The 26,496-nt window shown below is 40.9% G+C and overlaps 3 protein-coding genes across 4 annotated transcripts; all 3 read right to left on the bottom strand.

The window, feature by feature from the left end:
- Window positions 1-6,680: 6,680 nt before the first annotated feature.
- LOC139327465 (olfactory receptor 9G4-like) lies at window positions 6,681-9,465 on the bottom strand. 2 transcript variants are annotated; one of them, XM_070957303.1, is made up of 2 exons: window positions 9,456-9,465; window positions 6,681-7,609 (listed from the first exon to the last, which is right to left on the bottom strand). In XM_070957303.1, the coding sequence occupies exons 1-2, from the start codon at window positions 9,463-9,465 to the stop codon at window positions 6,681-6,683; spliced, it is 939 nt and encodes a 312-aa protein (XP_070813404.1). The 2 variants fall into 2 exon arrangements, with proteins under 2 accessions (XP_070813404.1, XP_070813402.1); XM_070957301.1 differs by lacking the exon at window positions 9,456-9,465 and having other exon boundaries at window positions 6,681-7,625.
- A 5,735-nt stretch (window positions 9,466-15,200) lies between these two features.
- LOC139327464 (olfactory receptor 9G4-like) lies at window positions 15,201-16,142 on the bottom strand. Its single transcript, XM_070957300.1, has one exon. It carries the CDS (start codon window positions 16,140-16,142, stop codon window positions 15,201-15,203), a length of 942 nt encoding a protein of 313 aa, XP_070813401.1.
- Window positions 16,143-23,738: 7,596 nt separating this feature from the next.
- On the bottom strand, window positions 23,739-24,680 carry LOC139327463 (olfactory receptor 9G4-like). Its single transcript, XM_070957299.1, has one exon. It carries the CDS (start codon window positions 24,678-24,680, stop codon window positions 23,739-23,741), a length of 942 nt encoding a protein of 313 aa, XP_070813400.1.
- Window positions 24,681-26,496: the final 1,816 nt, after the last annotated feature.

The following is a 26,496-nucleotide window of genomic DNA, read 5'->3' as shown; positions in this document are numbered from 1 at the left end:
AGTTCGAGAAGTCCCTTGACAGGAACTCAGACTCCTGTCCCCTATCCATCATTATCTGTCTTATTTTTGTATTGTGTTGTGTCTCCACCCTCTTGTAAAATTCCTTAAACTTTTGGAATACCTCGCTCTTATGGTTAATAGTATACACAAAGCCATAGCGGCTGAAGTCATCCACTATTGTCAGGAAGTATCTCTTTTTATATTTTATAGAGGGCTTCATGGAGCCCACAATGTCCATGTGTACCAGGTGGAAGATGGAGTTGGTGGTGCGGGTGGCCTTCCTAGGTCTAGGTTTGGTCTTTAGTTTAGAGGATTTACATACAGAGCACTCTAAGTAGTTTTTACAGCCTTTTATTTTCAAACCATTGGTACATTCCGTCATTTTTTGGATGACTGGGAAACTGGCATGACCCAACTTTCTATGTAGCAAGTGGGCACAGTCATCATGAATGGGCTTGCCAATTAGCAACTTCCCTCTGTGTGTTGTGTCGCAGTTGTGTCTATCTTCAGTGGCGTCATCTTCCTTGTCCCCCTCTATTTCAACTTGGGCATCGGTCTTGTTCTCTGTGCTTTCTAGTTGAGCAATCATACGGGTCTGGCTATTCCCTTTAGGATGGAGGTATGTTAGTCCTCCATCAATGACTATGTTGCCGATGCTTTTCCTGCTCTTGGTCATGTAAGCCTTTCCTTCCCTGAAGGTGGTCTCTATACCCAGGTCTTTGCTGAGTTTAAGTGTTGCTAAAATATTGTTGGGTATTTCGGGTATGAGCAATACCCCCTCTATCTTGCCTATCCCGCTTATGAATGTATTTCCTTTCCCTGTCACTAGGACTTTGTTCTGATTGGCTACCTTAATGTGGTAGTTCTCCTCTGTAAATGAAGTCAGTATCTTTCTGTCATGAGTTGTGTGGTTGGTGGCTCCCGAATCAATGAGCCATGCTTCTCCCTCTCTCATTTGTGGGCGTGTGGGCGTGTTTTCCCCGATCCCATACATGGATCCTGATCGGCTCTCCCTGGAGCTGTCTCTATTTCCCCTTCTGTCCCTTGAGTTGGGGGAGTCTCTACATCTATATCTGTTCTCAGTTGGGGATCTATCGGGGAGTCCTGGCTTCTGGCCTTCCCTTTCCTTGTGGTAGGTGTAATCCCTTCCCCTCAAATTTTTGGGGCAATCCCTTTTATAGTGGTTCTGGAACCACAGGTGAAACATTTTGGGTAGTCTTGGTTCCTGGTTTGGAACTCAACCCTCTTTGTTGGTTTGCTGTCCCTGCGGCTGATGGAGCGGTCCCTCCTTAAACTGTCTTCTGCTATTATTCTGTTTGTCAATGATTCAAGTGTGAGGTGGCCTAGGCTTATGCTATCCAGCTGCATTATGAAGTTATCCCAGCTAGAGTCCAGGGAGTTAATGACAATGCTTTTCATACTTTCCTCTGATATATCCTCCCCCCTTTGTATCAACTCAGCCCTTGTGGCATTCAGGTTTAGTATGTGTTCACCCATGGGAGTTCCTGCCTTGTGTCTAGCTGAGTGGAATTCCCTGGATATCTAGGCTGTGGTGGCAGCGCTTTTACTGTAGAACAAGTTAAATATTTTCTGCTGTATTTCAGATACAGTTAGGTAATGGCTAAGACTGGGATATATGCTTGGCGAAATACTTGCTATGACTATATAATAAGCCCTGTGGTGCAAGCAATCTATTTCTAAAGTCCAAGGTTTTGTGGGGGGGTCATCAATTAAAAATAACATGTTCTCCCTTAAAAATAAAATCTGGAGTTGATGATTCCACTGCATAAGGTTTGATCCATCTAATTTAAGAGTGGGGAAGTCAGTTGGTAAATTTACTGAGCTGTGTGGCAAATTACTCACAGTCTGTTGCTGTCCATGGTATCTCAGGTGAGGGAACTCACAATATGGCTTGGGGATGCTGTTTGCGACTCTGTATGGACTTGTATTTATGTTCTCCTCTTCTCTTCTTACAGGAGCTGATTGAGCATGCGCGAAACCTATTTCGCGCCTGTAGTCGGTGGGTGAGTAGCTTGCAGTTGCTGCTCTTAGGCCTCGGCCTAGACCTAGGGTTGGGGGTCCGGACTCACCCCTGGGGTATCCGGCTTTGTCCCTGGAGGCAGGCATCCATCGATGGGCGGCTGGATCCCTGCTGGAAGCTAGAGAGAGGCGAGGAGGCGAGGAGGTCGTAAGTCGAGGACTTCTGGGGTTCGGCGGCACGGCGGCGGTGGTGGCGGTGGCAGTGGCGGCGGCGGCAGTGAGTGGTCCCGATCCCTGGTCGCTGGTCCTTGGACATGTGAGGAAGCCTGGCGGAGGTCGCGTGGAGGATGAGTAGCCAGCGTGCTCCCCTTCCCTCGGGTCTCGTGTTGCTGGCGCGGTGGGTAGTGAGTTCAAGTCCTGCCATCGGCTTGTCTCATGTGCGATCGGTGTTTGGCGATCGTCCTCGCAGTGTGTGTTCCTTGGGTGGGGGAGCTGGGGCGATGCATCGACATCGATGGCCCCCCCGTAGTCCCCTCGGCTTGCGGTTGTCTCCCTGCGGTTTGTGGCTGGCGTGAGGGGGTCGCATGCAGGGCCGGTTGCCGCTGCTGGAGTCCCATGCGTTTTCCTGGCTTCGAGCTCGGCAGGTGAGCTCCTGATGTTTTGGTATCTTCTTTCTCGGTTGTCTTTGGTTGTTCCCCCATTTGTTTTGGGGTTTCTTTCATTTCGCACCATTAAATTTGAATCTCGGCTCCCTATTGGTCGGCGGCCATCCCAATATGGCCGCCAGGAGCATGGCGCGGAACTGGAGCCGTTCAAGTCCTGGGTTTCTGCCAGGGGGTATCTTTCTCTTACCGGGCTGGCAGTCTCGTGGTCTTGCTCTTGGGAGCTCATCACTGCCCCGTGGTCATCTAGCAGGTCCTGGAGTTTCGCGAGGAGTTCCCTCTTGCTGATGGAGGCCTCCATCATTCTTTGGATGGTCTCTCTTAGCTCATCTCTCTTGGGCGATTCATCCCTTGCGTACCTGGCTGCATTTTCTCGTGGCCTCACGTTCCTGTCTGTCTCTGTCCAGGTCTCCCACTTCCATGGAAGTTGGAATTCTGGCTGTGGTGCTTTCGGATTCCTGCAGCTCTGCCATTAGTCTGGTGATGGACCTCGTGTTCATTCTTCCTTCCATTTCAGGGTAAGTTGTATTTCAGATATTATTCCTGGGTTATTGGGCATAACCATCCTCTGCTACCACCTTGTGAATTGTTTTTCAAGGATCTTGCCCAATAACCACAAATACAATTAGTCTTTAATTCAAAGGCATTTATTTACACCATGTCTTTTCCTTTCAGGTGCACATCTGGAACTGGACTGGTCAGTCCCTGTGCATGGACTTATATACCACGAAGGCGGAGTCAAGGTAAGGAGGGGTCAAGGGAAGGGCTAGGTGAGGAAGGTGAGGTTAACCCATGCATTGCCATATACAAAGTTGGACATTTATTCATAACAATGCTGCCCTTTTCTGGAGACTCAGGGAGGCTTACAATGAGTTAAGCAATAGCCTTCATACTTTTGTATATACTTGCTTAGTAGGACTTTCGGGCCCCCCTAAGCGGTGTTCTTTTTTATACAAAGTCAGCTTATTGCCCCCACAATCCGGGTCCTCATTTTACCTACCTCGGAAGGATGGAAGGCTGAGTCAACCTTGAGCTTGGTGAGATTTGAACTTGCAATAATTGCAGGCAGCTGGTGTTATCTTAACAGTTCTTTAGTCTGCTGTGCCACCAAGGCTCTTACCATGAGTGATCATGAGTTCCTGAACTATCATCATTGTATGTCTCCTTGGAAGCTTCTTATGCAGCAATATTGATGTATTGTGGGTGGTGATTTACCTCCTTCTGGCTATCCTTCCCATTTTCCCTCTGCCATTTTGTCTGGCAGGAAAAACAGATGCCTGGCTGCTTTCCACTGAGGCATCTTCTTGTCCCACCTGCCAGATGCTTGCAGGTTCATTATTGTATGTTAAATGGGTTCCTTGCAAACCTAGTTTTTGCTCTTTTCAAAGAGGGGGGAAATCAGTAATTATAGAAACAGGACTAGGCCTCTCCTGATGAAGCTGTCATGGAAGTGTATGTGCTTACGATACATGTGTCTCTCGCTTGGTCCCTGGGAGATGGAGGTGCTGCCTTTCAAGATTCTTCCTAGGGCTTTACTGTTGAAGGTCTCAAGGAAGGAAGAAAGGTGCATTGAAAAGGGAGAAATAGTTCTTTTCTGCTTCAGTCAATGCAAAGTATGCAACACCCAGTTTGGCAATAGACTGAACGAGTTACTGGCACAGAGCACACAGTTGCTCTACTCCAGTGATGGTGAACCTTTTCGACATTGAGTGCCCAAACTGGGATGTGTGTGTGTATGCTTGTGCTGAAGCTCCAGAAACCTGAAGACCAGCTGGTCTTCGCGCATGCCGGAGTGCCGGAAACCCAAAGACCACTTGTAAATACATTCCATTTCATTCTTCTATTTTGTCATTTTAAAATCCATATCCCAAACAGTCTCATTCTCATTTGTATCCTCTTCTCTTTTAAATTCATTTTATTGTAGCATGCAATCTTAAAATAAATTTCTGAGTGCATTGTTAGCAAACATCCTTGGTTTCTTTGAAAGTCAATATACTTTTCTCCCTCCCTCCCTCCCTCTAAAGGAGTAGAGGTCTTCTCCTTTAATTATAATATTTACAATATTTTTCAGAGTATAAGATGCACTGGAGAATAAGATGCACCTACCTTTTTTGGTGAGGAAAAGAAGAAAAAGAAATCTCCCCCTGCCTCTGAGCAATTTTGCCTCATTGCAGCAAACAGCTTGCTTTACTTTCATTTTCGTTTTCATCATAGCTTGATTAGCACAAGGGAAAAAAAATCTGCTCCAGCAATTTACGTCTTTGCAGCAAGCAGCAGAGCCCTGCGCAAAACAGCTGAGAGCAAATCAGCTGAGAGTTGGGAAGCCAATCCAATCAACTTGTGCTAATTAGGCTATGCTGAAGCTGAAAGGAGCTATTTTTTCTTGCTGTTTGCTTGCAAGGAAATAACTGCTGTGAGGCAGAGGCCAAAGGGTGGTGGCCAGTGGGTGGGCGGGGCTATATTTGGTGTATAAGACACACCTACATTTTCACCCCCTTTTACCAAGCAGAGCCTTGGTAGTACAGTGGTTTAATGCACCCTGTAATTAACACAGCTGCCTGCAATTTCTGCAGGTTTGAATCTTACCAGGCTCAAGGTTGACTCAGCCTTCCATCCTTTCTAAGGTAGGTTAAATGAGGACCCAGTTTGTGGGGGCAATAAGCTGACTTTGTATAAATATACAAAAGTATGAAGGCTATTGCTTAACACATTGTAAGCCGCCCTGAGTCTCCGGAGAAGGGCGGCATATAAATAAAATAAAATAAATAAATAAATAAAAAAGGTGTGTCTTATACTCTGAAAAATACGGTAGTTATTTCTAGTTGCCTTTAGTGCTTAACCTTTAAATTTTATCCTTTTATCACAGGTTTAACCCACAACACTTTCCACAACACTTTCATATAAATAAAATAAAATAAAATAAAAAAAAAGGTCCCTAAAGCTGAAAAGCAATTAACAAGCAATTTCTTAAAGTGATTTCTTAAAGAGAAGGGCATAGGCCCGTGATGGCGAACCTACAGCATGTGTGTCAGAGGTGGCATGCAGTACCCTCTCTGATGGCATGCTAGCCGTTGCCCCAGTTCAGCTCTGTTGTGCATGCGCGCATGCCTCCCACCAGCCAGCTGGTCTTTGGGTCTCTGCCACGCATGTGCAGGGGGCGGGGCACATGCGGGGGCCCCGCACGCACATGCGGGGGAGCATAGTGCATGCAGGGGGGCACGTGTATATGCGTGGCGAGGTGGGCCGTATGCATGGGACTGCACACACATTGCATTTTGGGGGTTTGGGCGCGCTCGCCTTCGCGCACGCACACATGCACTTTGGGTCCTCAGTCTGGAAAAGGTTAGCCATCACTAACATAGGCAAACCTAGTGTTCTTTTAAAGGTGCCAAGCATGGTTTTAGCAAGATGTTATAGTGTTATCTCCCAGAGCTCTAAACCTTCCAGAGTGCTGGCTCCTTGCGAAGGACAACTGTATACAGTAGAGCATTTGTGGGTGATCTGAAGTCTTTTCCTTGTCCAGAGAGAAATTACAAAGACCCAGTCTATTCATCAGCTCTTCATTCTGCCACATTGGAGCTGTCTTCAGTTTGCCAATTCTTAGCTTGAAGTCAAACTTTTTCTCCAGCTTCCCATTGTCCAATGATTTTATTCTGATCATGCTGAGTCTATTTCATTCTGTTTTTGCCTCTGTGTAGGATGTTGTAAAGTAGGAAGAGGAATGGGAAGATGTATATATTGGAAACAGTTGCTTACAACGAGAAGTAAGTGTGGAAATTTTTGAGGACTGAAGATGGTGGTTAATTCTTGCTGTAATCTCTCAGGTCTACTGTCTTGCTTCACCATCTTTTAGGAAGGAGGGAAGGAAGGAAGGAAGGAAGGAGGGAGGGAGGGAGGGAGGGAGGGAAGGAAGGAAGGAAGGAAGGAAGGAAGGAAGGAAGGAAGGAAGGAAGGAAGGAAGGAAGGAAAGCTGACAGTATAGATTGGAGTTTAATTGTCCATAATCTAGTCTGGAGAAATACAGAACCAAAATGACATTCATTTGGGTGCTGTGAATTTCCCCCAGATTTTTTTGAAGGCTGCCTTCACATCTTTGTTGCGTAAGCTATAAATTAAAGGGTTGACCAGAGGGTTGACTACTGTATAAAACAATGCATTTGCCTTGTCCCAATTTGGAGTGTGTTGAGAGTGGGGTCTACAATACATGATAAGAATGGAACCATAGAAGAGAGTGACTGAAACCAAGTGAGCAGAGCAAGTGAAGAAGGCTTTGCGTCTCCCTGCAGCCGAGCGGATACGCACTATGGCTGCCCCAATACCAATATAGGAGCTCAGGATCACAACTGTGGTTGCTAACATATTACTACCAATAAGAGTAGCTAGAATGAGTTCATATACTTGTGTGTCATCGCAGGCCATCTTCACAAGTGGCACCGCATCACAAAAGTAATGGTTGATGATATTTTTCCCACAGAAGCGTAGTCGAAAAGTGTTACCAGTGTGGGCAATGGCATTGGCAAAGCCAGCTACATAGGAACCTACTACCAGCTGGACACAGAGTTTCTTGGGCATGGCAGTGGCATAAAGGAGTGGGTTGCAGATGGCCACAAAGCGGTCATAGGCCATGAAGGCCAGTAAGAAGCATTCACTATAGGCCAAGCCAGCAGAGAAGAAGAACTGGGCTGTACAACCAGCAAGGGACATGTGGTTGTTCGTGGACACACAGTCAGACAAGATCCGAGGCGTGTAGACCGAGGAGTACCAGATATCCAGGAAAGAAAGGCTGCCCACAAAGAGGTACATGGGTGTGTGCAAGCGTGAGTCTAGGTAGATCAGGGTCATAAGGCCCAAGTTCCCAATCAGTGTTAGGGTGTAGGAGACCAAGAACAGCACAAAGAAGATTATTCGTAGAAATGGGTCTGTTGTAAACCCAACCAAGACAAAATCAGTAATCAATGTCCAATTGCCTTCCACTTCTGTCATTTTTATAAGCATAACCTGTTTAGAAAGAAAAGTGAAGTAAGAATTCTGCAGTTCTCAGCTCAGGAATAGAAAATTCCTTCTAATGTTTTGAAAGATTTGTTGAACTCCCAAGACCTTTGGTACAATTTTGTCAATGATGCCCCAAACTGATTTTGCTTCTATTTTTTAAATGTTCTATACACATTTATAGAATTAGTTATATTCAATGTTGTCAATAATATTCCAAAATGATTTTGGCAGCTATTTCTAAATATAACTCTCGGCATATGGAAGTACTTGACTGATATTATTGGCTGTCAAAGCTATAGGTCAAAAAAATGTGAAGCAGCACTTTGGACCTGAAGGGAATACAAAGTCCATGTTCTGCACTTTGAGATTGAGCACTTACATTATTTCTTCACAGACACATCAATGCATTCCATCTTCTATGTTATAAAATCACTTTTAAATCAATACAGTAAATCATTTCCGTTATTTTTAGATGCTTAATTTTGTAGGAGCCACAAAGGAAAAAAAGAAATGAAAGAATGAGGAATTATAATAATCATCCCAAGTTAAGATAAACGAAATCATCCTAGAATAGTGTTTCTCAACCTTGGAAGCTTGAAGATGGGTGGACTTCAACTCCCAGAATCCCCTGTGCTGGCTGGGGGATTCTGGGAGTTGAAGTCCACCCATCTTCAAGCTTCCAAGGTTGAGAAACACTGTCCTAGAAGGTTTTATTGGACTGGAATGGAGAAGAAATTCTATTGATCACTTCCCACAATGGCAAAAGAAACCACAAAGCCTTGAGGCACTTTTGCTACAACAGATTATAGGCAAGGGGGTAGTTTCATGGATGGGAGGGGAGGAATGAAACTATCTAGAGTTTGGGTTCCAGACAAGATAAAGCTACTCTCATGTGTTGGGGAATGTTGGATTTGGCAGGGCCTCCTGCTCAAAAAGATAAACTGCAAGTGAGGAAAGGGATATGGACAAATACCTGGTCAGATCCAAAGGCTAAGTTTTACAACAATGGATGCATTCAGAGCCTGTAAAAACATAGAAAGGAAAATTTGATGAAAACTATAGTTATATCAGCATCTCACAAGGCAGCTAAATAATAGATTCTATTCTGGAAAATAAAAAAAAAATCTGAATGCCATGTGTTGCAAGTGACTACAGAGGGAACACTTCCGTATGCTTGGCAAGGAATTGATCCATATGTTGTGTAAATTCTTAAATAGATAAATAAAAAGTAGATCTACTTGCAGTTTTTGTCTAGATTCATGTAAATTTGAAGTGCATTTTGACAGGGTCTGGAGCCAAAATGTATGGAATTAAATGTATCTCAATGAACTTCGTATCTGAACAGTGTTTGAATCTTTGCATTAATGGTAATGATATATTGTGCCAACCAGCTACTCTATTATACGTCTTTTATGAATTAAATGAATCTCAGACTGGAAGCATAAAAGTCACCTTATCCTGAGGGAGCATTCAGAGTATATTTTCTATTATTTATCCACAATCAACTTAGCTGAAGAGTATGCAACAAAGGTGGCATCAAATAAGCATCTAAACATGTTCCCATCTCTTATTTTCACCCTTGCTTTTGGCTCATAATTTTCCTTCCCTATATTTTGATAGTATTTAAATTAGACTCAGTAATTTGAACCTTGCCATCAACATTCTGGCATCAAACATCTCCAAATTTAGTCCCAATGCTCCCAATATTTTCCAAAGCAACTGCTAAATTGTTTACTTTTGTCATTTTTTTTCCTGCTAGCTTTATCTTTTTTTATTTTTCATTATTTATTGGGATAACTTCAGGATTCAATCTTTTGAAACTTCTCTGCATTATGAGTTCCTAAGAATAAATTACTAAATCTCTCATAAATGTAGTCCAAATCTCTCCCTTCTGTTCTCTAAAATATCATGACCTGCAAATTACTTGATATGACCATGCACTGCTTTCTTGAACAGCTCCTCATATTTCCAAAGCCAACGTAATTGTTAATGTTCTTCCACAGAAAAGATAATTCAAATATTTCTTCTATCATCTCTGAAGAGTTTCTCAGTCATACAATCCCTGGCTGTGGCTGTGGTTGTGGCTGTGGCTGTGGCTATAACTTGGTTTCACTGAATGCCCTGCTCTTTGTTATAAAATTCTAGAAATCTATATTTATACTAACTTTGATTAAGTTGTTGTATTTGATTGTGCCCAAATGTATAATCATACTGCAGCTTCCCTTTCCAAATTTCACTAGAATAATCAGGCACATCCCATCTAAAAATATCTGAACAAGATCCCCCTAAAAATGGGAAAAAGAAAAAAGCCAAAAGATTTTCTGTTTTAATGAGACTCCCAAATTGGTTGGGTGAAGTTGACTGCAGCCATTCAAGCTGCCTTTGAAAATGCTCCTCATAGTTACAAGCAACAGACAAGGTGCCCAATGTTGTTACGTAAGCTGTGGCCCTCATTGAAAGACCTTTCTTGTGACCTAAAAAGGCTGTCCACTCTTCCTTCTGGTGTCACTGAGCGACCTCATTTCTAGCCTGTGGAGCAGTAAAAAAAAATTGACCTCATTTCCCTGATGGAACTGCACACTTTTCATCTAAGGTTCTTCCCAAGATTTATCACTTTAGGGGGTTTCATCTTCTACTTAGATACAAATTATTGTCCCCTTTCCTCAAAGGTGGGAATAGTTCTCTTTCCACTTCATGGAAATTAGCAGTTTAGGTAATTAAATATTTTAAAGATGTACAGTGAACAGCTTTCCCTATTGTTTCTCTGAGCTCTGCCTGGACTTTGTCTTTCAATTCTGATTCTAAGACTCTTGTCAGAGGTAAAATTGACTCCAGACTTCCTTTAAGAAAGGGTTGGAAGAAGTGACCGCCATGCACATGAAGAATGGAGCTGCTTCTGAATAGAAGCAGAAATCAGAAAAGTGAACCACTTCTGAAGAACTTGGAACAGAAGGGCAAGAATGAACGGGTTTAAACATGATTGAAACAGCCTTGGCAAGCGGATGTAACAAAAAAGGCCAGATAACAATTGATCAAATCCTATTTGGAGGAATAATAGAATCTTGGGAAGAATCTCCCTAAATGCCACCTAAAGATGCCAAACTTACCCGAATGAAGAGAAGTATATCTTCTCACTTAGTTTGACTGGACAAGCTAAGAGATCAGCCTATGTGGGAGCCTTGTGTTTTCCTAAATGAGGTGAGCACAATATTCCTTCAAATTAAGTAGCCTCAATTCTCAGTGGAAGTACTTTGACTGAGTCTTTCCTCTGATGATCTGAAAGTGGAACATCAGTAATTACAGAATACAAGAAGGAGAAAAATTACCAAAAATCATTCCCTGAAGCTTCCTGAGCTCTCTAGGTAAACAATAATCTTCCTGGTTGAGGGCCCTTAGAAGTTCAGCTGCAATCAAGACCTTTTCTGTAAAAAAAAAAAAACTAAACCGGTGGCATGTAGAGTTCATAATACTCATTTCTTTAGAATTTATATAAATTTATATATTATATTTATTTATTAAAATGTAATTATTTTACAGAAAAATATGAACAGAAAGAAAAACAAAAAAGAAATAAAAGAAAATAACAAAAGAATCAATAACAAACTGAAGAGAAAAAAGAGGGGAAAATGGATTGTTATACTAAGAAACCTGCTAGTCAGTTCTAGAGTGAATGATAACCTAATCTGAAACCCTGGTTCTAAACCGAAATGGATTCAAATAAAAGCTAACTAAAGTGAATCAATCAATCAACCAATCAATCAATCAATCAATCAATCAAATCTTTATTATGGAATCCAGATAATTGAAATACAAGTCTTGCTCAGTCTTTTGGCCATCTATTCTAAACTCCAGGAGTGGCTCTTGGCCCTTTTGACAAATATCATGATTTTAGTTTTCTGGTAATTGAGAACTAACTAGTGTTTCCTGCAATGTCCTGCTAATTCTTTCAATGCTCTTTTAAGGGGGCATGATGGCTCAGACTCTGAGTTTGTCAGCTGGAAAGTTGACAGTCTGGGTTTGAGACCTGAGCGCCATGCAATGGGGCGAGCTCCAGTGGTGAGTTGCCCCCAGTTCGGACCAGTTCGCAAGAACCGGTAGTAAAACCAGCAGGAGGCCACGCCCACCGCCCCAGATGTTATCACTGCGGATCTGCGCATGTGCAGAAGCAACGTGCGATCCCATTGCGAACCAGTAGTAAAGGTAAGTAGAAGCACCCCTGGTGAGCTCCCGTTGCTTGCCCCAACTCCTGCCCACCTCACAATTTGAAAGCATGCAAATGCGAGCAGATAAATGGTTTGGTGGAAAGGTCACAAAATTTTGTGAGCCTCAGGGTATAGTCATGTGGCTACATGACCAAGAAATGTTTTTGGACAATGCTAGCTTCCTCAGATAAGAAAGGGAGATGAGCACTGCCCCCTAGAGTTGGATGCAACTGTACAGGGAAAACCTTTACTTTTTACCTTCTAAAGTCTATGAAAACGACATATAAGGAGGTTGTGTTGCGGAAGGAATGTTTTTCAATGAGATGATAGACTACAAACACTCATTAATAGTAGATCAGCCTTCTCTAAAGCCAGCCTGCTCCTCTGCAAATGTTTGCTTATTCCAGCCAATCGTGGAATTTCCATTGTGTCTTGCATAGAGTTTGGCTAAAGTGGATAATAACAAAATCAGAGAATCAAATCAAACAATCAATCAAACAATCAAAGGGTCAAACCTCCTCTTCTAGTTAAGTCCCTGGAACTCTAGGCTTCCTTATATTTTGGAGATAAACTCCAATTTGTGCATTAATTTTTGTGTATTTCTAAAAACCTTAAATGGAAGAAAAACAAGCCTTACTTCTATCACTTTGTTTTTTAAACAGTTTTATTTTTATAGTTTTCATACTCATTCCCTTGAATGTTGAAAAAAAATAACTTTCACAACTTTCTACCTAAAAGTTAGAGGGATGTATTTTGATAGTTCCCCCCCACCCCAGGAATCAGGTAGGTAGGTAGGTAGGTAGATAGATAGGTAGGTATAAATACATAAACCTTTCAGAGATTTGGAACATTGAATTGCAAAATACAAATATTCACACACATAAACATTTTGAAGCTGTCTCTGTATCTGATTTTATTTCCCCACTAGCACACTTTGGTTAAATTTGACACAATTTAAATGCTAAGACAAATGCTCTCACACATCCCCTCCAACTCAAGAGCAAACAATGCTACCCCTTAACCATATATCTAGATATGTCCTGATTCTAGGCATGGCCTGAAGTCTGTCACATATCAGCCAGTAAAGTGGTGGGGGTGAGGATGATGATATCTCGAGGCATATCTGGGCATCAGCTGCATGTGATATCAGCTGTGAGGGGCGGACTTGGGAAGTTAAGTATTTGCTATTCACACACAGCCTGGGAAAAAAAATCACAATCTTGATGTAACCATAAAGGTTTTGTTTTATAAGCCAGGGAGGAGGTATGAAATTGGTTAATTTTTGTACAAGAGTCCCCAACAAGAAAAATTGTTGTTTGTACTACATTGGTATGGGTAGTCCTTAGGGTTTTATGAAGATATTATTGGATATTATTATCTATGGCTCTGTGGAAGTGGCTCTGCAGTCCCAGTCGGGAAGCACAAAGTCTCTAGCACAATTGGGGCACTGGAAGTCCATTGTTGCAGTAATTGTGGACATTATTCTAATGATGTTGCTCAGGGTTTTCCATCAGTTTTATTGTCACCTGTCTTCAAAGCCAGTGGAGCCTTCATAGCACAGGGCTTGGCAGCAGGTTCTGTCAGCAGCCAGAACTTCTAGTTCCTTTGGCTGGATGTCAAGAGACATAGGGTTGACTTCATAGTGTCTTTGTAATGCTAGTGTGGATGATCTTGAGGTCTCTTCCCAGTCTTTAGTACAGCATTCAGCAACAATATAGTGGCCATCCATTCTTAAAATATGCCCCCCCCTCCCAAATTGGACTCTGATTATCAAAGACTTGACACTGTTGGATTTTACATGTTCCAAGACTCTCAGGCTGGAGACACAGTAGCCACAGTAGCCACAGTAGCCAAGTAGCAAACCAGTGCCAAAGATGGAGCAGAGGGAGCGCATGTGAAATTTCTCCAGATCTTTAATGCGTCATTGGTGCAGAGTCCAGGACTCACATCCATGCCACATGGATTTAAGTATATATTTGAGAGTGTCCCAAAGTTTCTTTTTCATGAGACAACTGGACTTTCTGTTTTTTCTTTGAAGATGTTTCACTTGTCATCCAAGAAGCAAAACATCTTCAGAGAAAAACCTGAAAGTCAAGTTGCTTCGTGAAAAAGCACCTTTGGGACAACCATGACTTGGATGACTGAGAGTCTCCATAGATATCTTTGAGAGTGGAATCTAAGCTGTTACAAGATGCAAAAGAAAGAGAAGGATTGGGTTTACCTGATTTGAGATTATGTTTGCAGGTTGTGGTTTAATTTGGATGAAGGAATGAATGTTGCTGAGAAATAGAAAGCTTTTATAATTAGAAGGAAATGACTTGAGATTGGTCTTCTGGGTGCGCTTCAAGGTTTTGGTTACCACCTTTAAAGCGCTCCATGGCTCAGGACCTGGGTACTTGTGGGACCACCTACTACCACCAATAGCCTCCCACCGGCCGGTACGCTCTCATAGAGAGGGGCTCCTCCGGGTGCTGTCAGCCAAACAATGTTGACTGGCGGCCCCTAGGGGGAGAACCTTCTCTGTGGGGGCACCTACTATCTGGAACGAGCTCCCTCCGGAGATACGGAGGATCCCGGATCTGCGCACCTTCCGCCGCGTTCTAAAGACCTTTTTATTTCACCAGGCGGCCTGGCCTAACTTTCTCCCTCTTTTTAAACAATTTTAATATTTTAATATTAATATTTAATATTTTTAATCCTCAAAGTTTAAATTGTTTTAAATTGATTGGGGTTTTAATCTGTCTGGGCCAAACTATTTAATTCAATTTTATTTCTGCTTTTTAAATTTTGTATGTATGTATTTTATTGTTGGCTGTTCACCGCCCTGAGTCCTTCAGGAGTAGGGCGGTATACAAATCAAATAAAAGTAAAGTAAAGTAAAGATTTGGGTGGGATAGATACCTATGGTATGATAAAGCCAATATTAATGCATATTTTGAAAATCATTTTGTTAGATGTGCTATTAGGAGAATTTGGAATGGATATAACCCTCCAACCGAGCAGGGCCTAAACATATTTAGTGACTCACATTGCCAAAATAGTAGCAATAACATCAACAATAACACAAAGCAAATTGAAAACTGCTAAAACAATTTAAAAGTTTGTAATAAAAAGTTCATGCTACCAAGTTAGAAAGTTGGGAAGGTACACATATGGGATACAATGGCTGATTAAGAAACATTTGCATGGGGATTTTAAGCATGGGGATGATTGCTAATCTTTAATGACTTTCTCCACTTTCTCTTACCAAGGAAGGAAGTGAGGGAAGGAGGAAAGAAGGAAAGTGGCTGGATGGCTGGCAGACATTGGAACCTAGAGGTTATTTTCCTCATCTGCAATCTACCCTAAAGAAGGAGTTTGCCATTCATTTGGGAGCTGTGAATCTCTCCAAGACTTTCTGGAAGGCTGCCTTCACATCTTTGTTGCGTAAGCTGTAAATCAACGGGTTGACCAGAGGGTTGATTACAGTATAAAACAGTGCATTTATCTTGTCCCAATCTGCTGTGTGATGAGAGTTGGGTGAGGAGTATGTAATGAGCATGGTGCCATAGTAGAGGGAGACAGAGACCAGGTGAGCTGAGCAAGTGGAGAAAGCTTTGCGTCTCCCTGCAGTTGAACGGATGCGAATAATGGCTGCCACAATACCAATGTAGGACTTCACAATGACAGCAGTGGCTGAAAGCAAAGTGAGGCCAATGACAGCAGTCAGGATGAGTTCATATACTTTTTTGTCGTCACAGGCCATCTTCATAAGTGGTGGCACATCACAAAAGAAGTGATTGATGATATTACTACCACAGAAGTGTAGGCGGAAGGTATTACCAGTGTGTACAATAGCATTGACAAACCCCACTATATAGGCTCCCATCACCAGCTGGACACAAAGCTTCTTGGGCATTGCAATGGCATAAAGGAGTGGGTTACAGATGGCCACAAAGCGATCATAGGCCATGAAAGCCAGTAAGAAGCATTCACTCCCACCAACTACATTAGAGAAGAAGAACTGGGTTGCACAACCTGCTAAGGAAATGTGGTTGTCCTTGGATAAACAATCATATAAGATCCGAGGAGTGTAGACTGAGGAGTACCAGACATCCAGGAAGGAAAGGCTTCCCACAAAGAAGTACATGGGTGTGTGCAAGCGGGAGTCTAGGTAGATCAGGGTAATGAGGCCCAGATTCCCAGTCAGTGTTAGGGTGTATGTGGCCAAGAACATCACAAAGAGAATTGTGCGTAGAAATGGGTCTGGTGTAAACCCAACCATCACAAAATCAGTAACCAATGTGCGATTATCTTCAAGTTCCATTTTTTTCCAAGCATAACCTATTTAGAGAGGAAAAACAAGTAAGGGTTTTGCATTTTTGTGCCCTGAATAATGAATTCATGCTATGATTTTGAAGGATGTTTTGTAAACAATTTATGACATTTGGTATGCTGTTACTAATTTTGCCCCAGGCTGATTTGGCTTCTGGTTTTTGACATTCTGTAAACTTTTACAAACTGTAGGATTTACGTGAAAATAATGTTATCTCCTCTTTGCATTAGGTACACTTGACCCCATGTGTTTTGCAAATGCTTTTCTATGATAGGTCTCAGCATATATAATAAACAAATAAACAAAGAAATATTGTGAGTCAGCAGGCATATGAGTTTAAATAACAACAATAATTTCTGGAAAACTGCAAGAGAAGGAAGACCAACTTCAATGTAGCATTGATTGATTACCAGAAAATATTTGACTCCCCATCATATGATTGGATAATCAAATTCCTAGAAATATGATTACAACAATGATTGATTACAAAGTAGCAACAGTGGTGCATTGAAAGATCTAAAAGAAATATAAATTTGCCTGCAGACAAAAACTGGTAGTACCATAAAATAGTGACAGTAATAGAAAACGAAGAAGCTAAAGTGCTCTAGGACTTTAGAATCCAAACTGACAGGCAGGCACATGCCACATAACTCCCCAGACTCCACAGTTTTGATAAGAAAGACAAAACATTTGGATAGTAGACATGGCAGCACCTGAAGTTCATAGAATAGAAGAGAAAGAATTAGAGAAGATAACAAAATATGAAGACCTGCAAATAGAAATAGAACAACTGTGGCAAAAGAAAGCAAAGGCACCTTGGTTGCAATCCCAACAGCTGGAGCTCAACTTGAATGCCACTGGCATTGAGAAAATCAACAGTTGTTAACTGCAAAAGGCAGCTTTCCTAGGAAGAGCTCACATCCTGTGACAATAACTTTAACATTGTCAAACATCCACATCTGCTTCTCCCAGGTCCTTGGGAAGGACTCGCTCTGTGGGGGGGGGAATGGCTAATCCAGTCTGAACATCTGGATGACTGTGCAGGAGATCATAATTAATTATTAAAGATAATATTATTAAATAGTAACTACTGCCAAAATTCTTCATTAGAAATTTGGCCAGAGGTTTGGATTTGAATGTACTGAGTAAAAACTATTAGAACCATAAAATTGAAAAGGTTTTGGGAAAACATCTTTAAGATCTGAACAGACAGACATGTGGATCATGACATGCCTAATATAATAGTTATTGAAAAAAAATAGTTATTGAAAAGTTTGGTTCATTGATGTGACTTGATCAGGTGATGCTAGGATGGAGGAGAAACAACTGGAAAGATTAAAATTGAATGCCTGTGGAAAAAGAAAGTTGTTGTTATATCAGTCATGATTGGAGCCCTTCAACCAATACATAAAAGATTCCCTCAATATCTGGAAATATTAAATTGGGAGTGGGGGAAACCTGAATATCCTAATTTTTCAAAAGCCACCTTGCTAGGAACTGCTGATATTGTTAAATGCTACTTGGTTAGCTCTTGGTTAGGACTTGAATCTAACTGTACATTAGCCAAAGAGAAGGATTGCATAAGGGGACTGTAATAGGATGTTTGCCTCAGTGCCTGGATGCCCAACTCTGCTAAGGAAAGGCTTCTCTTAGTGAAGCAGTTCTAACCATCTCTGTGTGAAGAGCTCAGGTGGCTGAAACAGACAAATAATCCTGATCGGGGAATGGCCCAAGTTGGAGAAAGGAGAGAATCAATCAAGGCCATGAAAATGAGAGGAGCAATTTGGACTGCAAAGTCCCTGTTCTGCATCCTGAGATGGAGGGCTTCCACCATTTCTGTGCTTAAGAGACATATCACTGCCTTCTGCCTTCTGTGTTATAAAATCACTTTTAAATCAATACAGTAAACCATCCCAATATTGTTAAAGGCTTAATTTTGTAGGAGCGACAAATGGGTCAAAAAAAAAAAATTGAAAGACTGAGAGTTTATAACAAAGTAATATGTTCTATCCCAAATTAAGACAATCAAAACCATCCTAGTAGGTTGAATAGGACTAAGATGGAGAAGAAAGTCTCTTGATTATTTGCACAATGGTAAAAGTAACAACAAAACCTAGATGCACTCTTGCTGTAACAGTGTATAGCCAAGATGGTTGGGAGGGGAGGCATGAAAGAGTTTGGGCTGACAAGATGAAGCCGCTGTCATGTGTTTGGGGAACCCTGGATTTGATATGTCCTCCCACTGATAAAATACGACTAAAGAAAGGGACGTGGTCAGGTCCAATAGCCTAGTTTTACAGCAGTGGATATATTCTCAGTCTGTAAAAAAAACCCAGAGTGGAGGGAATCATATCTATTAATTTGATCTAATTTGATCTAAACAATAACTATATCAACATCTCACACAAGGCAGGTAAACTGCAGATCTTATGTCTTCTATCTTCTCTGAAGCTTTCCTTAGTCATACAATCCTTGGGTTTTCCACAGCCCTGTGGCTACAACTTGGTTTCACTGACATGAACAACCAAACAACAGAATAACAGAGTTGGAAGGTACCTTGAAGGTCTTCTAGTCCCTCTGCTCAAGTAGAAAACCCTATACCATTTCAGACAAATGGTTGTCCAATCTCTTCTTAAAAACCTCCAGTGTTGGAGCATCTATACGTTCTGAAGCCAAGTTGTTCCACTGATTAATTGTTCTAACTGTCAAGGAATTCCTCCTTAGCTCTAGGTTGCTTCTCTCCTTGATTAATCTCCACCTGTTGCTTCTTGCCCTGCCTTCAGGTGCTTTGGAGAATAGGTTGAAACCCCCCCCCCCAGTTCTTTGTGGCAGCCCCTCAATTACTGGAACACTGCTATCATGTCACCCCAGTCCATACACTGCTCTTTGAATAAATTGTTCTTTTTTATTATCCTCACCATGTATATTGGAGGGCAGCTTCTCTTTCCAAATTTCACCAGTAAAACCAGACACGCTCCGTCTAAAAAAAACCCAAACAGGATCCCCCCAAAACGTGACAAAAAGAAAAAAGCAGAAAGATTTTCTGTTTTGATGAAAATTCCAAATTGAATGCCTGTAAGTGGCTGCTCCACTCTGACTGCCATTCAGGTTGCCCTCGAAAGCCCATCTCTTAAATACAAGCCATAAACAAAGGAGGCTGCCCAGTGCTATTGTGTAAGCTGTGTGCCTCACTGAAAGACCTTTCTTGTCCACTCCTCTCCCTGGTTTCACTGAGTGATTTCATTTCTAGCCAGAGGAGCAACAGAAATGATCTGTCTTTCTCATTCCCCTTCTGCACCTGGAAACCTCCATTCACCAAGGTTCTTCCTGACACTCATCTGATCAGGGGGTTCCATCTTCTGCTGAGATCCAGATTACTGTCTCCTTTTTGCAGAAGTGTGCACAGCTCTCTTTCCACTTCATAGAAGTCTTTAGGTAATTAAACATCTCAAATATTTGCTGTGAACAGCTTTTCCTGTCCTTTCTCAGATCTGGACTTGTCCCGTTCTAAAGTTGATGTCAGAGGCAGGATTGACTCCAGCCTTTCTTTAAGAAAGAGTTGCAAGAAATGACCGCCATGCACATGATGCATGGAGCTGCTTCTGGATGGAAGCAGAAATTGGAAAAGTGAATCATTTCTGAACAACTTGGAACATCTATTCACAGAAGGGCAAGAATGAATGGCTTTGAACATGGCTGTAACAGTCTTTGCATTCAGATGTGACAGAAAGGACCAGATAAAACAATTGATTACTTCCTACCAGGAGGAATAATAGAATCTTGGGGAAATCTCCCTAAATAGCATTTAAGATGTCAAACTTACCTGAACGAAGCGAAGTATATCTTCCCACTTAGTCTGACTTGATAAGCTGACAGATCAGCCTGTATGGGAGCCTTATGTTTTCCTAAATGCAATTTTCTTTCAAATTAAGCACAATATTCTTTCAAATTCAGAAGCCTCAGTGCCCTGTGGAAGTATTTAAGATTGCGTCTTTCTTCTGATGATCTGAAGATGGAACATCAGTATCATGCCCAAAGTTTTTTCTTAATTCCTCCAAAGGGAGTTTCGTCTAAAGATAGAGGAAGGAGAAAAATCACCATTCCCTGAGGCTACCTGAGTTTTCCAGGGAAACAAACTTATTCCACGTTGAGAGCCCTTAGAAGTTCAACTTCATCATCACTTGTCTCAGGGCCTTTTCTGTAAAAAAAATAATAATAATGGTGGAGTGTAGACTTCATAATAGTCATCTCTTTAAAATTATTATAATTATTTACAGAAAAATACAAAGATACAGAGAGTGAGAGAAATAAAAGAAAACAAAGAAACAATAACAAACTGAAAAGTGTGTGTGTGTGGGGGGGGGGGGGGAGAAATTAGTGTACAAAGAAACCTGCCAATCAATCTTAGAGCGAATGATTAACCTAATCTGAAACTGTGGTTCAAAACCTATATGGATTCAGATCAAAACTAACTAAAACAAATGAATCAATCAAATCTTTATTACAGTCGTATCCCTATGAGTTTTTCTACTGCTAGCAGAGTGAAGGACAACTTTCAGATACTTGAAACAGGAGACCTGCTCAGTCTTCTGCCCATCTAAACTCCAGGAGTGGCTCCTGGGCCTTTTGGCAAATGCCATGATTCTGATTTTCTGATAATTGTGTACTAGATAATGTTCCCTGCAATATTCTGCTAGTACGTTCAATGTTCTTTTAAGGCCCATAGTTATTCTTGAAAGTAATGCTGTGGCATCTGAGCAGAACAGAAATGTGTCTTCCAGCAAGGTTTTTTTTGGGGGGGGGTTGCGGGGGGGATTCATATTGAGGAGAAGGCCCACCATGGAGTTGATATAGAAATTAAATAGGAATTTCTTAGTTCTGATGACCTTGGAGAGGTGGTCCTGGAGATTACTCTTACTTTGAGTGAGCATACATATTTAAAAAAGTAAATGTCACTCAACTGATGAGGTCTCCGATTTTAAAGTCTATGAAAGTGACATGTAGGGATGTTGTGTTGTGTTGTTCTATGAGATGATAGATTACTAGTATACTATATATTAATGATAGATCAGCCGTCCCTAAAGCCACCCTGCTCCTCTGCAAGCATGTTTGTTTATTCCATGGAATTTCCATTGTAGGCATGTTGCATACAATTTGGCTAAAGTGGATAACTGCCAGAATCATAGAATCAAAGGGCCAGAAGGGACTTTCAGAGGCCTTCTAATCCAGTACCTAGAACCTTCATTATATTTTGGAAATAAATCCCTGTGCAGTAATTTTGTGTATTTTTTAAAAAACAATATCTTAAAGTCAAGAAATACCAAAGCTTGCTTAAATCTTCTTTAAATAGTTGTATGTTTATCGGTTTTTAAACACACTCCCTTTAATGCAGAAAAAAGATAACTTTTTGAACTTTTTACCATTTCTAAAAGCTAAAAACACATTGTTTGGCAAATTTTTGCCAAGAAACACGTATACATGCATGTATCTATGTATGTATGTATGTATGTATGTATGTATGTATGTATAAACACACACAAACAAATAATAAGGTTTGGAAAGTTGAATTGCAAAATATGAATTTCACACACATAAACATTTTGAAGCAGTACTTGTATCAATTCTCATTTCCCCACTAGTATACCATGATTCAATCTGACACCATTTCAGAAACAATAGTAATGCTCACACACATCCCCTCCAACTCAAGAGCAAATCATGCTACACCTTATCCACATATCTAAACATATAAAGGTCATGATTCATGTCAGCCTGTAAAGTGGGTAAGAGCAGGAATGATGATAAATCCAGGCATATTTGGGCATCAACTACATGAGATTTCAGCTATGAATCAAACTCTGTTTTTTGTTAGGGTGATTTTAATGATGATGAGTTTTCTGAACCATCAGGACTAAATCACTGTATGTCTCCTTGGAAGCTTTTTGAAGAGCAATGTCAATGTCTCGTGAGGTGATACCACCATTATGAAGAACAGAAGGGGCAGATTTAGGAAGTTAAGCCCTGTGCTGTTCACCCATAGCCCGGAGGAAAACAGCAACGTGATCTTAAAGTAATCATATTTTGTTTTATAAACTGGGGAGGGGATGTTAAATTGGGGTTTTTTTGTCACAGAAGTCCCCAACAAGAAAAACTGCTGTTTGTTTTGTTATACACCAAATATTCATATGGGTAGTCCTTTGGGTTCCAAGAAGATATTATTATGGAATCTGTGGAGATGACTCTGCAATCCTAGTCTGGAAGTGTATAGTCTCTAGCACAATGGGGCTAGTCCATTGTTGTAGAAACTGTAGGTGTTATTCTGTGATGTTTCACACAGTTTTTCTTCAGTTTTTGGCATTGCCTATCTTCAAAACTGGTGGAAGTTCTGTCAGCAGTCACAGCTTCTAGTTCCGTTGGCTGGATGTCACAGAGGCATAGCGTTTTCTTTATAGTATCTTTTAACAATCTTGAGTTCTCAATCTTTAGTAAACCACAGTGCATAGTGGTGAGGCATACCATGATCCAAGACCCTCAGGTTGAAGACACAGTTATGTTAACAAGTGTCAAAGATGGAGTGGAGGGAGTGCATGTGAAATTTTTTCAGGTGTTTAATGTGTCATTGGTACAAAGTCCAGGCCACGCAAATTTAGATATATATTTGAGAGTGAAATATATGATTATATAAGATGCAAAAGAAAGAGGAGGTTCAGTTTACTTGATTTGAGATTATATTTAGAACAGGAGTGAAATCCAGCAGGTTCTGACAGGTTCTGGAGAACCGGTAGCGGAAATTTTGAGTAGTTCGGAGAACCAGCAAATACCACCTCTGGCTGGCCCCAGAGATTTTGCAATATCCTTCCCCCCAGGAGTGGGGAGGGAATGGAGATTTTGCAGTATCCTTCCCCTGCCACGCCCACCAAGACACGCCCACAAAGCCACACCACACCCATCAAGCCACACCCACAGAACCGGTAGTAAAAAAAAAATTGGATTTCACCCCTGATTTAGAGGTTGTTGTTTAGTTTGGATGAAGGAATGGATGTTGCTAAAAAATAGAAAGCTTTTATAGTTAGAAAGACATGACTTGTGATTTGAGTGACATGATATTTATAGTATGATAAAGACAATAGTAATGTAAATTTTAAAAATCATTTTGTTGGACATGCTCTTATGAGAATTTAGAATGAATATAAACCTCCGACCAAGGATGGCCTAAATATATTTAGTAGCTCACATTACCAGACTAGCAAGAATGCTAGTCAACAAAGCAAAGCAAATTAAAAATTGTTAAAATAATTTAAAAATGTGAAATAAAGTCAGGATGCTGCTAGATTAGGAGAAGATTGGGAAAGTATACATATGGAATAAAATTGCTGAAGGAGAAAAATATGCATGGGGATTATGAGCATAGGGGATGATTGTTAATCTTTGAAATTAATTCTGATTGCCTGACTTTCTTCACTTTCTCTTACCAAGGAAGCAAGTGGGGGAAAGAGAAAACCGGCTAGCTGGTTGGCAGACATTGAAGCCTAGATGTTAATTTCATCATCTGCAGGCTATTTTAAAGAAGAAATGTATCATTGTCATTCATTTGGGTGCTGTGAATCTCCCCCAGACTTTCTTGAAAGCTGCCTTTACATCTTTGTTGCGTAAGCTGTAAATCAAAGGGTTGATCAGAGGATTGACTACCGTATAGAACAAAGCATTTGTCTTGTCCCAATTTGGAGTGTGATAAGAGTTGGGTGTGGAGTATATGATAAGCATGGTGCCATAGAAAAGGGAGACAGAGACCAGGTGAGCTGAGCAAGTGGAGAAAGCTTTGCGTCTCCCTGCAGCTGAACGGATGCGAATAATGGCTGCCACAATACCAATGTAGGATTTCACAATGACAGCAGTGGCTGCCAGCAAACTGAAACCAATAAGAGCAGTCAGAATGAGTTCATATACTCTTGTGTCATCACAGGCCATCTTCACAAGTGGTGGCACATCACAAAAGTAGTGGTTGATGATATTACTACCACAGAACCGTAGACGGAAAGTGTTACCGGTGTGTGCAATAGCATTGGCAAATCCCACTGTATAGGCTCCTACCACCAGCTGGACACAGAGCTTCTTGGGCATGGCAATGGCATAAAGGAGTGGGTTACAGATGGCCACAAAGCGGTCATAGGCCATGAAAGCCAATAAGAAGCATTCACTCCAGCCCAATCCAGCGGAGAAAAAGAACTGGGCTGCACAACCTGCTAAGGAAATGTGGTTGTCCTTGGATAAACAATCATATAAGATCCGAGGAGTGTAGACTGAGGAGTACCAGACATCCAGGAAGGAAAGGCTTCCCACAAAGAAGTACATGGGTGTGTGCAAGCGGGAGTCTAAGTAGATCAGAGTTATGAGGCCCAGATTCCCAGTCAGTGTTAGGGTGTATGTGGCCAAGAACATCACAAAGAGAATTGTGCGTAGAAATGGGTCTGGTGTAAACCCAACCATCACAAAATCAATAACCAATGTGTGATTGTCTTCAACTTCCATCTTTTCTCATGACCTGCATAGAGAGGAAAATAAGAGGAAAAATAAGTAAGGTGTTGCAATTTTGGGCGCTGAATAATTAACTCATGCTATAACTTTGAAGGATATTTTGAAAACAGCTTATTTGATGTGTTGTTGCTAATTTTGAACCCCAAACTGATTTTGCTTCTAGTTTTGAACATTCTGTAAATTTCTATAGAATGCAGGTTTTACATGAAAATAATAGCATTACATCCTCGTTGCATTATTATAAGGTACACTTGACTCCATGTGTTCTGCAAGGACTAAATAGGCAATCAAAATGCCAAATCCAGTCTGAACATCTGACTGGCTGTGTGATGAACATAATTAATTTTTAGTAATAATATTATTAAATAATAATGCAAAATTTCTTCACTGGAGACTTGGCAAGAGTTTTGCATTTGAATGTACTACATGCAAAACTACTAGAACCATCAAGCTGAAAACGTTTTGGAAATTCAGTGGGTCAACATCTTATGGGACTTTAATTATCCAAACAGAGAGGCATCTGGTTCATGACATGCCTAACATAACAGTCATTAAAAACAAGAAAGTTTGGTTCATTGATGTGACTTTACCAGGGGATGCTAGGATTGAAGGAGGAACAACTGGGGAAAAACTGGAAAAGGGATGCGGATAAATATCCAATAGCTCAGTTTTACAACAGTGGATGCATTCTGAGTCTGCAAAAAACAGACGGGGGGGAGGAATGATGTCTACTAATTTGATCTGAACTATAATATCAGCATCTGATACACGACAGGTAAATAATGGTTTCTATTTTGGAAAATGAAACAAATTGTAAGGATGAAGGTCCTCATACCCAAAATCAGCATTCAAAGATGATTCTCTGTTATTTATCCACAATCAACATATCTGAGGAGCTTGCAACTGCAAATGTGTCATCAAATTAGTATCTGAATATTTATTTATTTATTTATTTATTTATTTATTTATTTATTTATTTATTATTTATTTATTTTGTCAAGCATGTATTAGATAACAGATATAAGTATAAACATGATTATGAATACATGAAATAGATATGAATAAAAGGGAACATTAGGACAGGGATGGTAGGCACACTGGTACGCTTATGCACGTCCCTTAAAGACCTCTTAGGAATGTTTTCAACCTTGTATTTGGCTCAAAATTCTCCTTCCCTTTATTTTGACAGTATGTATTAATATTAGACTCAGTAGTTTCAACCTTACTGTCCACATTCTAGCATCAAACATCTCCAAATATACTCCCAACGCTCCTAATATTTTCCAAAGCAACTCCTAAATTGTTAGCTTTTGCCATTTATTTCTTGCTAGCTTTAACTTGGTTTTTTTTCATCACTTACTAGGATACCTTTCCGGGTTCAACATTTGCAGCTTACCTGCATTGAGAGTTCAGTTTCTTAGTTAGCATCAGTTACTAAATCTCTCCTAAATCTTTTCCAAATCTCAATTCCTTACTGTCATTTACTCCATGCCTAAATCTCTCCCTTCCTTCTGTTCTCTAAAATATCCTGATCTCCAAATTACATGATATGGGCATGCCCTCCTTTCTTGAAAAGGTCCTCATATTTCCAGAGCCAACATAATTCTTAAGATTCATATTAAGACCATTCAAATAGTTGTTCTATCTTCTCTGAAGCTTTTCCCAGCCATACAATCCCTAGGTTTTGCAGAGCATTGCAGCTATAACTTGATTTCATTGACATGCCCTGATCTTTGTTACAAAATTCCAGAAACCTATATTTTTTATCAACGTTGACTAAATTGTTCTATTTGATTGTACCCAAATGTAT

This window comes from Pituophis catenifer, unplaced genomic scaffold (assembly GCF_029215685.1).
Source record: "Pituophis catenifer annectens isolate HBS135680 unplaced genomic scaffold, rPitCat1.0.hap2 SCAF_1, whole genome shotgun sequence".
Classification (NCBI taxonomy): Eukaryota; Metazoa; Chordata; class Lepidosauria; order Squamata; family Colubridae; genus Pituophis; species Pituophis catenifer.
Note: the sequence above shows the minus strand (reverse complement) of the source record. Positions and strands in the feature narration are given on the sequence as shown.

Coding starts and splice junctions, on each gene's coding strand:
- LOC139327465 (XM_070957301.1), bottom strand. CDS start 7,625: ATGACAGAAGTGGAAGGCAATTGGACATTGATTACTGATTTTGTCTTG.
- LOC139327464 (XM_070957300.1), bottom strand. CDS start 16,142: ATGGAACTTGAAGATAATCGCACATTGGTTACTGATTTTGTGATGGTT.
- LOC139327463 (XM_070957299.1), bottom strand. CDS start 24,680: ATGGAAGTTGAAGACAATCACACATTGGTTATTGATTTTGTGATGGTT.